The 12,937-nt window shown below is 36.6% G+C and overlaps 1 protein-coding gene across 1 annotated transcript in view; it reads left to right on the forward strand.

Annotated features, from left to right (window-relative positions):
* LOC134358994 (cilia- and flagella-associated protein 46) overlaps positions 1-12,937 on the forward strand; it is a 194,298-nt gene that overhangs the window by 79,114 nt on the left and 102,247 nt on the right. Inside the window, exons 26-33 of the mRNA XM_063071760.1 lie at positions 2,584-2,665; positions 3,127-3,274; positions 4,522-4,705; positions 5,579-5,738; positions 6,556-6,791; positions 9,209-9,322; positions 11,496-11,660; positions 12,705-12,853. Of these exons, the coding sequence (XP_062927830.1) occupies positions 2,584-2,665; positions 3,127-3,274; positions 4,522-4,705; positions 5,579-5,738; positions 6,556-6,791; positions 9,209-9,322; positions 11,496-11,660; positions 12,705-12,853 (1,238 nt within the window). The remainder of the gene's footprint in view (positions 1-2,583; positions 2,666-3,126; positions 3,275-4,521; positions 4,706-5,578; positions 5,739-6,555; positions 6,792-9,208; positions 9,323-11,495; positions 11,661-12,704; positions 12,854-12,937) is intronic.

Here is a 12,937-nt window from a genome sequence, read left to right on the forward strand (position 1 = left end):
CCCCACCATCATATGACCATTACCTCATACTCATAAGACACTCAATTACATCATGGTCATAAGACAGTCACAAGATATCTATGAGGTATGTAACATTCTTTACATCCATTCATATCCATACAGCATCCTTTCAGCTCTTCTGTAAGTATATTGTGGTTATCCAAGTGAGTGGTGGTTAGTTGTGAGATACATGATGTTACAATTTTATATATATTTGTAAACAGGTAATAGGACGATATGTTGCTGGATCATTTCTGATTTCCCCTTTAGGTAAAAGATGTGTTTTACCTTATAATAATAATAATAATAATATTATTATTATTAATAATAATATACCTAACTTTCTCAGCTCCAGCTGATAAAACCTGAGGTGCGGACATAGCCAAGCAAGCTCTTTTCTCTATTGCTGGGAACCTCTGGACTGTTCTACTGGTGTTTAGAGTTGTGACTTTCTGAAGATTTACATAGATATTGCTGTGCAGCCCTAATTGTTTAATAATAAGGTGTTTTACTTTTTGTAAGTCAGGTGGAGTTATTTGAATGACAGTTGATGCTCAGCACGGGAAGATAAAATAGGAGGTCAGATGATAGACCTCAGACACATGTTTGGACACTGAATGAGCATTGTTGTGCCCCCAGAAAAAGTGGGTTTTGGAGGATTGATCAGGCAGATCGATCTGTTGCTCTTGCAGTGAAAAGAGGAAAGGGGTTCCCAGGTCATTCATATCCTGGGAAGGTCCTGTACTGTTGGCATTGAGGGTAGTCAATTTGAGAGATTAGGACAACAAAGAGGTGGTCACGAGAGACAGAGGAGCAGCTATGGGATTACTTCAAGTTGGTGAACTGAACCGTGTTTAAGGACTCATCTGTGGATCTGAATGAATATACCATGGTTGTCATGGACTTTAGTAAAACAGTTGTAGATGAGTGTGCAATTATGAGAAAAGCATGGTAGCACCTCTGCTTCCTTAGGGGTTTGTGAAGACTCAGTATGGCATTGAAAACTTTGACAATCTTCTATAGATGTATGGTAGAGAATATATTGACCAGGTGCATCACTGCCTGGTTTGGAAACACTAATGCTCTTGAATGGAAAATCCTACAAAAAGTGGTGGATATGGGCCAGTTCATCATGGGTAAGGCCTTCCCCACCATTGAGCACATCTTCATGAAGCGTTGTTGCAGCGAAGTAGCATCCATCATCAGGGACTTCCACCAGCCAGGCCATGCTCTGTTCTCATTTCTGCCATCTGGAAGAAAGTCCAGGGGCCTCAGGATTCACACCACCTGGTTCAGGAACAGCTATTACTCCTCAACCATCAGGCTCTTGAGCCAAAGGGGAGAACTTCACTCAACTTCACTTGCCCCATCATTGAAATGTTGCCACAACCCATGGACTCACTATCAAGGACTCCTCATCTCATGTTCTCAATATTTATTGCTTATTTATGTATTATTATTATTATTATTATTGTTATTATTATTTCTTTGTTTTTGTATCTGCACAGTTTTTTATATTTTGCACACTGGTTGAGCGCCCAAGTTGGTGCAGTCTTTCACTGATTCTATTATGATTATTATTCTATTATGTATTTATTAAGTATGCCTGCAAGAAAATTAGTCTCAGGGTAGCATATGGTGACATGTACAGTGCCTATAAAAAGTATTCACTCCCCCCCCCCCGAAGTCTTCATGTTAATTTAGATCATTTTGTTGGGATCTGTTTTCACTTTAGCACAAAAGGGTCTTTTCTGTTGATCAAAAAAGCCAAATTAAATTCTCTGTGATTCAATATTGTAAAACAATAAAACATGAAAACTTCCGGGGGGTGGGGTGTGTGGAGTATGTACTTTGATAATAAATTTACTTCGAACTTTGGACTTTGCCTTGCTCTGCCTAAAGTCTACTTGTAAACTGTGGTTCACAATGAAAGTTGTGCTGAAGTTGAAACACCATCTTTGATTTGACATTAAGCCAAACATCGTAAATGGTATGGCTTTGTGGTAAAATACAGGAAACAGACTGGGTACACTCTGTGGAGAGGGAAACATAGTTTTTTTTAATTCAAAGGAATGAATATTATGGTTGCTGGAAATAGGAAGTTGAAATAGAAAATACTTGAAATACTCAGCAGGTCAGATATTCTGTGAGGAGATAAAAACAGAGTCAAATTACTACTTATCAAAACATTTACCAACAGATAACAAAGTAAGTACCACAATGGGAAACTGTAGTAGTACTAAGGGAAAATAAACAATGGAATGAGAATAATCCACTCGTTGTTTCCAGGAAGTGACAGAGCACAAGGGACCCAATGATCTATCGTGTTGTATGACTCAAAGAGAGTCTTCACATTTCTGCATATGTAAACTGAATATTTATGAATTTCAATGTCTACTATTTCACTAGGATAATGCATTTAGTAACCAATGTTTATACCAAAAAATGAATCCATTATTTAACTCCTATTAGCATCACACAGTCCGAAATATATTGGTTTTACCAATTATTTTTCAGGATTTAAATGCATGGCTCAGGCTCAAGGCTGTTTTCACTGCATAATCTTTTCCTTGTGCACTATAGGAAGAAGAAAAGGAAGAAATGTCTCCACACCCAACAATTAAACGGCAAACACATTATTCCATTCAAGATCAATTACTGATACGTAAGTGAAACCTTCTGTTCTTTACAGCAGTCTCTTAAGTTGACAAATCATTTCTTAACATATTTATAGATTAATTTAGGAGTATCAGCAAAAAATACTGCCAGGCAAAAATTGACTGTTCATTCCAGCTAGTCCGTGATACTATCTATTGTCCACATTAGTACACGTTTGTAATTGTAATGCATACGCCCAAGGTCACTATCTTTTCATTTCCCTTCCTTAAAACTCATTTTGACCTGTTCTTAAATTGTAGTACAATCTATAGGGTCACACTCTTCTGTGTAAAATATTTTCTTTATGCTCTGAACCTTCTACAGTTTAACTTGTTTGAAGGAATTTATTCTCATATCATTCCTGAATAGTTGAGCCCTTATTTTGAAATTGTAGTGCTTCTTCTATTTGTCGTCCCTGGCGTTTACAGTATTTGTATAATAATTATAGCTGATTACATTTGTTTGAAGCTATTGGTGATGCTGAAGATGATCTCAAGTTAAGGGCAGCAATGTATGGTCTTTTATTCCACATTAATGCAAATAAAGGAGACTGGAAAGCTGGGTTAAAGGTGTTGGACAACGCTATTAGAGATATGCCAAAGACAAAGCAGAGGTTGTAAGTAAAATGAGATATGTTTCTAAAAAATTAGATTCATTTTCATTTATTTATCACATGTACATCAGAACATTCAGTGAAATACATCATTTCATTAGCAACCAACACCACCTAAGGTTGTGCTGGGGGAAGCTTGTAAATATCACCACACATTCTGGCATCAGCAAAGCATGGCCACAATGCTCAGCAGAACAATAGCAACAAAACAACAACAACAAGAAAAAAACCCTTTCCTCCCTTCCATCCATCCAACTACACACACACACAGACAGTCCTCCAATCCCAGGACAGGAGGCTTCCAGGCCTCCAGCCTCCAGCCTCCATTAGACACATGGACTTGTAGACATCAGGCATCCAATGTCCACAGTGGACTCGCAGAGTCAGGGCTTTGGCCATCAGGCCTCAACTTCAGGACTTCCAATCGGCCTTTGGGCTTTGATCTTTGGTATCGACTCCAGTACTCACCGATGATGGGGCACTGAATTTCAGGCCTCGAATTCTGGACTCACCAATGACAGGACCTCAAACTCTGGACTTGCCAAGTTGCATACCAAGGGGGAACCGGCTCTTGTGTCTTATGGTCACATGGACCTCTAATCCTGCTGATCCTGAGGAGAACTTGCTGACTGGGAAGTGGGAATGGCACCAATCCTCGTTGGTCTTCATACAGAGCACCTGCCAGCCCAACATCCGTCTAAAGATGTCCTTTGTCCACATTGTCACTGGCCTTTGAATACAGAGCACGGAGTGGAGGCTTAGACTCCAGCCTGATCCCTAACTCCCTACATTCGTGTCCCTAAACACTACCTTGATCCCTAGCTCCAAAAACCATCCCTACGGACCTGGAACAAAAGTTTGAACGACAACCTTGACTGAGACCACAGCTTGGCACCACCTTGACCTGAAGAAGTTAATAGTACATGAAAGAAGTCAGTTTTTCTGACTGCACCTTGTCTAGTGAGTACTGGATAGATGAGGTGCAATTCTGCTCTAATGGGATATCATTAGTAAGGTGCACCATCTTTTGAAAATGTTATACATTGAGAAATTCCCTATATTGCAGTTACCACCAAGGAAGCAATGGCTGAGAACGAATACAACAATACATTCCATTCACAGATGTAAAAAATGCATTTTAAATTGTATTCTTATAAGTTTGTTTTCAACTTATGCGTTAATCAGGTTATGAATGTAAAACATTTGCAAAAAGTACAAAACTTCCTTGATGTTTTTCTTTCTATTTTAAGGCTTCTTTTCAAGCATAGAATTATGGTAAATGCCAGGCTTGGTCACAATATCCAGATGGATATGCAGAAATTAAATGATGAAAGTGAAGACCAGGTATCTTATATGTGGCACCGTGTGGCAGTGTTCTCGAAGGACGTAGCAAATCAATTAACTTGCTATCAGAATTCAATTAGTGCATTGAAGGTATTTTGCACATATATTCATTATAACAGTAAGCTATAGTGAATAGTTATCTGCCTTAAAACTTTAAATGATTATAAATAATTGTAGTCTTAAATATTTAATCCTTAATTTTAAAACATTAGATACATTAGATATATAGTAATAAAACAGAGAATCAAAATTAACAGGAAAGTGATCCAACCACAAAAAAAATTAATTCCTAATCTCAGCAATTAAACAAAAATGACTATATCTCCACCAATCTTTCCTTCAAACTCTTTTCTAGGCATATTGCATCTGCAAAATAATTTCTCATAATATGCCTTCTACAATTATATATCATCACATCATGATTATCTGATCATTCCTAAAGTCCAAGCTTAACGCATAATGGAATGCTGTCTCATTACTGTTCTGAACCAGCAGTCTCGATTTCATAACCACATAACACTGCTGTTAATCTCTACCATCATTTTTTTCAGTTTGTCATTGTGAATTTTCTCATTTTTCTCTGTGACATTTCCATTTCTCTATGTATGCCATGTCATTTTTGTTTAATTTCTTATTAAACTTTTGCATTGTGCCACATTATTGTACCCCTACAAATTGAGCCTCCACCAGCAGAGTTGTTCCTGATAATCCCAGCCTCACTACTTATCCACAAAGTTCCTTTTGAAATGCTACATGCAGCAATCTGTGTATTATCACTGCACACCTACAGCAAACCCCAGTTTTTCACTGCCAGTCTTTTCTTTAATATGTATTTATATATTCCAGCATTTCAATTTCCTGGTCCAATAGTATAAAAAATGAGTAACACAATGTTTAAAATTTGATGCTTCTCGTGTGAATTTATTTTGTGGATTCTATTAATATTGCATTTTATTTGTTCAGAAACCAGAAAGTAACTGGCAGAAGATTGAAGAATTGATTGAATTTGGTGAATGGTTGTATTGCAATGGATTTTCTGTCACTGATGCTCTCTGTCAGTTAGACTGGGCAGTAGATATACTCCTGAGTATGAAACTTTGGGTAAAACCTACAGAGGATGAAGGTGAGCTAAACTGATTTCTTTTTTCCAAAGTTACAAGTTTTATGATGGGGTAAATCACTTACAGCTCTTGCTTGAAAGTCTGCATGTTCAATGCCATTCTGATATTCAGAAATGCCAGTCACAACCTAAGCACATCGTAAGCAAATGAATGCCTGATATCAACCAAGAATTTGAAAAGAGAAACTTGATAGTTCTTGTAAAGGGTGTGGGACTTACAATGTGTGGTTGTACTTATTTGAGCAGATGGATACTGAATGGGAATGTATTCAGAACTCATTTTCACACCTGGAGTCACTAGCCAGGGCTAACTGGCAGTGTACACAGCGTGCCCAATGTTTTGCAAGTAATACTAAAAGTGTGCACTTGACTCAGCAAACAATATGATGGCACGCATAGCCCCAAATAAACTATAGAGTGGAGTGTAGTTTCTTCGTCCAAGCTTCAATTTATCATCGTTGGATATTGCATCCAATTCATGAAAGCCCTGTGTCCTATGTCTTGACCTTATATCTATTAAACTGCTGACTAATCTCCCTTTCTATGCACTATGCTAATTCATATTGTAAACAACTCCCCTTCTTCTGAAAATCCCTTCTTTCAAATCTGTCATCTGGGTGTTCATAAGTAGACTGAATGAAATAGTGCCATCTGGTGATGCATTAAAAAATACTATCCTTGTAATTCAAGACAGTTGAGAAAATTCATCATCTTTACTTCTGCTTTTATAGATGTGCCAAATTAAATAATCTTTTTTGGCTTTTAAATTTGGATCTTGGTTCTGATATCATACTTCAATTGTTATATTTGTTTTTCACAGAAGACCACTTAAGTAAGGAGGATATGCCAAAAAGCGAAAACTTCATTCCAGTAAATCATCAGCTACTAATAGGAGCACAAAGTATTGACCCTAACCTGACCTTAGCAGATCTGCAGGATGTGAGACAACTGGAAACACTGGTTATAGTGCAAACTATAATGGCAACAATTGCAGGCCGTGCTTCATCCCAGAAACACTGTTTAATGGCGTATGCTTATGTTATGTGCATTTGGCAGGTATGTAAGAAATATATTCTGCTTTATAGTGGGAATTTTACAGGTTTGAAACAGGATTCTTTTTTCATTCATGGTATTGGTCAGCTGTTTTTATCCTATTAAACGAAGTGAGTTATAATAATTTCATTGGGAATCTTTGTACCATGAAATGTAGAATCCCATTTTCAATATCAGGTTATGCTTAAGACTGAAAAAAATTCAAATCCAGTTTGACTAGTTCTAGAGCTACAACTTAAACTAAAGCTATTAAAGCACATATAAAATGGAAATACACAATAAAAGGAGATACAGAAACCTGAAGGCACACACTCAGCAATTCAGGAACAGCTTCTTCCCCTCTGCCATTCTGCCATCCGATTCCTAAATGGACAATGAAGCTTTGGACACTACCTCACTTTTTTAAATATACAGTACGAGGGGTGATTGATCTGTTCGTGGCCTAAGGTAAAAGAAATCAACTTTAGAAAACCTAGCACGTTTATTTTTCCTACATTTACACACTTAGTCCAGCGGTCGTGGAGCATATGGATCCCTTCTTTGTAGAAGTCGGCATCTTGGACCTCCAGAAGTGGTCCACAGCAGGGATGATTGATATGTTCGTGGCCTAAGGTAGAAGGAGATGAGTTATTAACTTCAAACTTTCTGCATTTTCACTCAAAGAGTTGAACTGTATGTAACGAGAGCTGTATAACTCATCTCCTACCTTAGGCCATGAAGTTATCAATCACCCCTGCTGTGGACCACCTCTACAAAGAAGGGATCCGTACGCTCCACGACCGCTGGACTAAGTGTGTACATGTAGGAGGGGACTATGTTGAAAAATAAATGTGCTAGGTTTTCTAAAATTGACTCTTTCTACTTTAGGCCACGAACTTATCAATCACCATTCGTATTTCTGTTTTTGCACATTTTTTAATCTATTCAATATATGTAATTGATTTACTTGTTTATTTACTATTATGTTTTGTTTTATTTATTTTTTTCTCTCTCTTCTAGATTATGCTTTGCATTGAACTGCCGCTGCTAAGTTAACAAATTTCACATCACATGCCGGTGATAATAAACCTGATTCTGATTCTGAAGGAAGACATTAGTTAATGCATTAATGCCTAGAATGCCAAGAGTTCCTCGTGCACTTCATTGGGTACCCTATTTGGGTCAAGCGATGGAGCAGCATTGGCAATGGGGAGTGAGAGGACAGAGGAGAGAGATGATCAGATACTACCAACATTTAAAAGGAAAAATCAGGAGACTTGCAGTGGAGGTGGTGATGTAGATAGTTGGTGGATGAGTAGCGATTGAAGATTTGAAGCCTGGGCTATCTGGAGCATCGGATCTGGAGACCGAAGCCTGGGATTCTGGAGATCATGGTATAGAGCAATAGGCTGTAGGATAATGTAAAGTGGAGTAAGAAGCCCAAGGCTTCCCAGAATGGAACAATGTGGGGACAGTGTACTCCCATGTTCTTGCCAAGTGCACCAGAAGGAATGTTGCATGGGTGCTGGCATCAGCCCTACTTTTGCTTAGCTCCAGAACTGGTTCATAATTTTAAAGTATTTTGTTGATCGAAGTACTTCTCAGATACGACCTGTTTGGTTGTGTGTTTTAACAGTACTCTTTTGAACAGTGGAAAATTTCATTGCCCAGTATGGTTCCACTTAATTACTGCTTTTTACTTAAATGAATCGTTTGGTGGCAACAAATCTGTGTTTGTGGTCTGAGGCTGTGGAGGCATCACATCACCCTATTTGCTGAACAGCCTATTCAACACTGCCAGTCAGCATATTATGCATATTAAAATAAGGCCCAACAATTAAATTAGATCAAACTACTTGTAAATGTCATTGAAAGTGCATATGTTATGACCTAATTGACCTAATTTATACTAAATGAAAGTCATTCTTCTGTCATCATAATTCTGTTGGATTATGATCCAATTGTTGCCTAAATCAAACCTTAAGTTTGTTGTCTCAATTACACCTTAAGTTTCCCCAGCCTGGACACTCATTTTGACAGCTCTCATTGTTAACTTGCTGAGTTTAAGACAACACAACCATGTTAACTTGCGACTCCCATCCTTCACTATTTCCGGTATTTTTAATACAGTATATCCAAACGCTATTGGCTTTTGAACTACATTTTTTGCTATGTTTCTTCTTCTTCACTGGGGAATGTTCATTGTACAATGAGCATCTTTAACTGTTTTATATTTCACCTTCTGCCTTCTGAGGTAAAGGATGCTGTGACACAGTTTGATTAAGAGTAGAGGTCTCTCCAGTAAACAATGCACTAACAATCTCTCAGCATATAGTACTATTTAAGCATGGTTACAAATTAACTTCTGATAGCAGATTCTATTTGAAGCTATCAATTGTATTTTTTAGCAAATTCTTTGTTTCCTTAAATTGTAATTGTAGGTATCATTGGCATCGGCAAGGATACTCATTAGGGAGATAGCTGCTGCTACTCCTCCAAAGACGACTCGTGTAGATACAGGAACCAAATCAAATAAATCAAAGGGCAAGAAAGAGGTATTGTGCATAACTGTGTGAATTCATATTTACCTGAAATGACATTTGATTTTGGCACTTCATGTGTAGCAAGTGATTGCACATCCATAATCCTAGTACACAAATAATAATGTCTCTTCTTGAAATGCCAACTGTGCCTTTTTCTCCACTGATGCTGCCTGACTCACTGAGCTCTTCCAACAGTTTACTTTTTAGCTCCATATTCCAGTATCTGCAGTCTCTTGTGTACCCAATATACAACATGTGATTCCACATTCAGAGGACACAGAAACCCAAAGACAGAAGGTGCTGATTGACTTCTACAGAGTAGACAAAGTAGCATAAACAACTGTATGACTTGGACTAAGTTCTGAGGGATATTCTTTCCTCAATATCAACATTTGACCTTCTGTTTCAGTGGATTACAGAAAGTAACTTCGCCAGTAAAAGGAATTAATATTTGTAAACAAATTATCTGGAAAACAACACAGTCCAAAGCATCTGATGTGCTAAATTAATACATTCTGGAATTACAGCCTGAATCCTTTTCAAGTTAATGGTGCTAATAGTAGTTACAAAAGAAAACATGGATATGTAATCAAATACCACCAGCTTAGGTTCTGTAACAGCATTTTGATGTTTCTTTGTGATCTTAGCAATTGGTTCTGTCTTAATTGCTTTTTATCTTTGCTTCATATTTTAATTTCAATATACTTATCATAATAAACTTATATAGTATATTTACCTCATATGAAAACTATTTAGAAGAGCCTTTTGAATTGTATATCCCACATGGTTTTTAAAGCATTATAGATTGGTCAATGGCTAATTGTTACTCCTATGACATATTAGATACTTCAATTACAGCTCATTTTTGTTTAGCCCTACTGACATATTAGTGTCATGAGATACTTTAGGGACCACAATAGAAGTTATTTTACTAAAGATATTACTGTGGAATTTATGGTGAGTAGTAAGCCTGACAACTTTCATGCTCTACAAAGCCAACTTGAATCTGATCGGTGAGTTACTAATGGAAAAATCATACCCATTGAAGTGCTCATATAGGCTGCTAAGCCAACTTCTCAGTCTTCTTGGATACAAAATGGGAAAAAATGTGTGAATGGTAATATTCAAAACCTTGTAAAATTACGTTATTAAAATATTTTAATTCTGTTACAAATTCCTTTTAAAAAGAGGCACTTGAGAACAGTGGAAATTTATTCAACAAAACTTTACTTAATCTGAATTTTGCCTTTGTTCCTCAGAGTCACTTGTATCAAAAAATGGTTTTGCTTAACCTGTATCAGCCCTTTCCTGACACAGGGTCAGCTGGCATATTTGGAATTTGTCATTCTGCTATTGTTTTCATGAGAAGTCTAATGTCGTCAGAATAGTAAGGGTGAGAATCTCTTGAAAAGTTTGTGCAAATTTGATCGGGAGAAATTGCCTTCCTATCATGTGAAGAAACACTAGTAGTTCAACACAGAACTCCTGTCATTTCTTGGTAAAATATGGATCAGGGCACTTAAAGGAAGTGAGTGAGATAGCCATTTAGGGACAGTTTGAAATAGAATTGTACAGGTTCTGTCTGAAGCTGAGGATGTGGCTTCAAGAAAAGATTGTAGAAAATCAGGAACTATAAAAAGCAAAACAGGAAGTAAAGTTTTCTTGAAAATTGGAAATCTATAGAGGCTTTCAGGCCATATGAAACGGGATACTGAAGGGATCTGAACACAAGGTTAGATTTTTAAATTCAAACTAGTGCTAGATTGGGAAAATGAATAAGTGGGACTATGAGTGAATTGGGACATGAATTGAAATAGGTTTATGGTGAATCTAGCCAGAAAACATTTAAAGCAATCAAGTTGGAATAAAGGTTCTAACAGTGAATAACTAGAGAGAAGAGTGGTAACATATGAATGAAATTCGTGGTAATTCTCAAACTTCAGTTGCATTGGCCTGTTGACCGAATCATATTCTGGGTTTAATAGTAGATTATTAAATGGGATACAACTGCATTAATGCAAGTCTAGCAATGTAGCTGTATTAAAAAAGTAAATGCAGAAAATATTCAACAGGTCAGACCAATGATTGGGAAGAGAAATAGAACTAATATTACAGGTTGAAGACCATTCATCTGCATTATTGTTTTAGATATTCTTATTTCTGGAGTATCTTTCTTTTCTAATAGCTAGCATCTGATGGTCAAGAGAAATTTCAATCAAATCTACCACCTGCAGCTATGCCAGCTAATCCAGCAGAATGGGCTCTTTATGTTTGTCCAAGTGAAGTTCGAGAGGTCTTCAAAAGAGGCTCAAGTAGTTGCCTGATCAACAAGAAAAATATCTTGAAACCTGTAAGTATAAGAAACAGTTCATTGAGAACACAATTGGCCAGTGATTTGTTATGCTAATATAAATATTAAGAGCATTAATAATCTGAATGATCGCTACTGCTAAATGATTTGGCAATTTAACAGGATCTTTATTTCAGCCAAAGGAATGCTTTAGATTTTCTTTCCACTTGCTTTTACTATCAGAAAATAGTTACAGAACTTGGCAAAGTGAACTGTTAATAGTAATGGGAAAAGTAAATCAACAGACACAGTGATGGGAAAGTTTAGCAAAGGGCTTAGTTCACTGTTGACCACTACTTCAATCATTTATCAATGATGCTGACCTGCACACTGCTTTCATAATCTATAAATTCATTGGTGCCTGTTGTTCCATTAAATTTTTAATTTAATTGCTGTGTGCAATGCTGCATTAAATAATTTAATGTTTACCTGCAGCCAATTTATTTTCAAGATGATGAAGTCCATTGAGATTTGCACACCTCAACATATCATTTGATGTGAAAAATAGCTCGTATAATTGTCTCTAGAAGAAAAACTCTGATCAATTACTTGTAAATATTAAACCTATTCCATATATGAAAGCATTTGACTGAAATATCCTATGTGTAGCATTTTCTACTTTATATTATTGTTTTACATTAAAAAGCAGTATTTATTTGTGTGTCATAATATTAATTCCAATATACTAGAAATCAATACTTAGCTGAATTTCCAGATCATTATTTTGATCTACACGCAGTCATAATTTCAGATTTTGTACTTCATTGCAAATATGGCCTCCTTAGACCTTGATTGCTTTTTATGTGCAATATAAACAAAAGAAAATGACCTTTGATTTCCATCAAGACAGAAAGGTACCTTGAAAATACTTGATGCTGCTTGTTGAGCAAACACTGTCAAGACTTGGTAAATCTCAGAATCCAATGCAGCAAATGCTAGCATCCTGCGCAGAACTGTTGAATGAAAAATGAAGTGATGTTTACTGCACTAAATTTGAAAATATAGTTTTCACAATATTAACTGATTTATTTTTCATTTTGAAAGACCTACACTTTATTCTACATGGATTTATTAGTGAAAGAGTTGCAAAGCTTATCGTATACACACCTGACACTGCCCATTCTTCAGCTTGAAGAATTAATAGCCAAGGAGGTGCTGGATAACAGGGGTCTCTCTGACTTGTATCACCTCAGGTGATTTTTTATTTATATTCTAAGTACTATTAAGTAAACTATTGCCTAAGTAATCAAAACTATGTTATCTCTTGATAAAAATTC

Source organism: Mobula hypostoma, chromosome 19, assembly GCF_963921235.1.
Source record: "Mobula hypostoma chromosome 19, sMobHyp1.1, whole genome shotgun sequence".
NCBI classification, from domain to species: Eukaryota; Metazoa; Chordata; class Chondrichthyes; order Myliobatiformes; family Myliobatidae; genus Mobula; species Mobula hypostoma.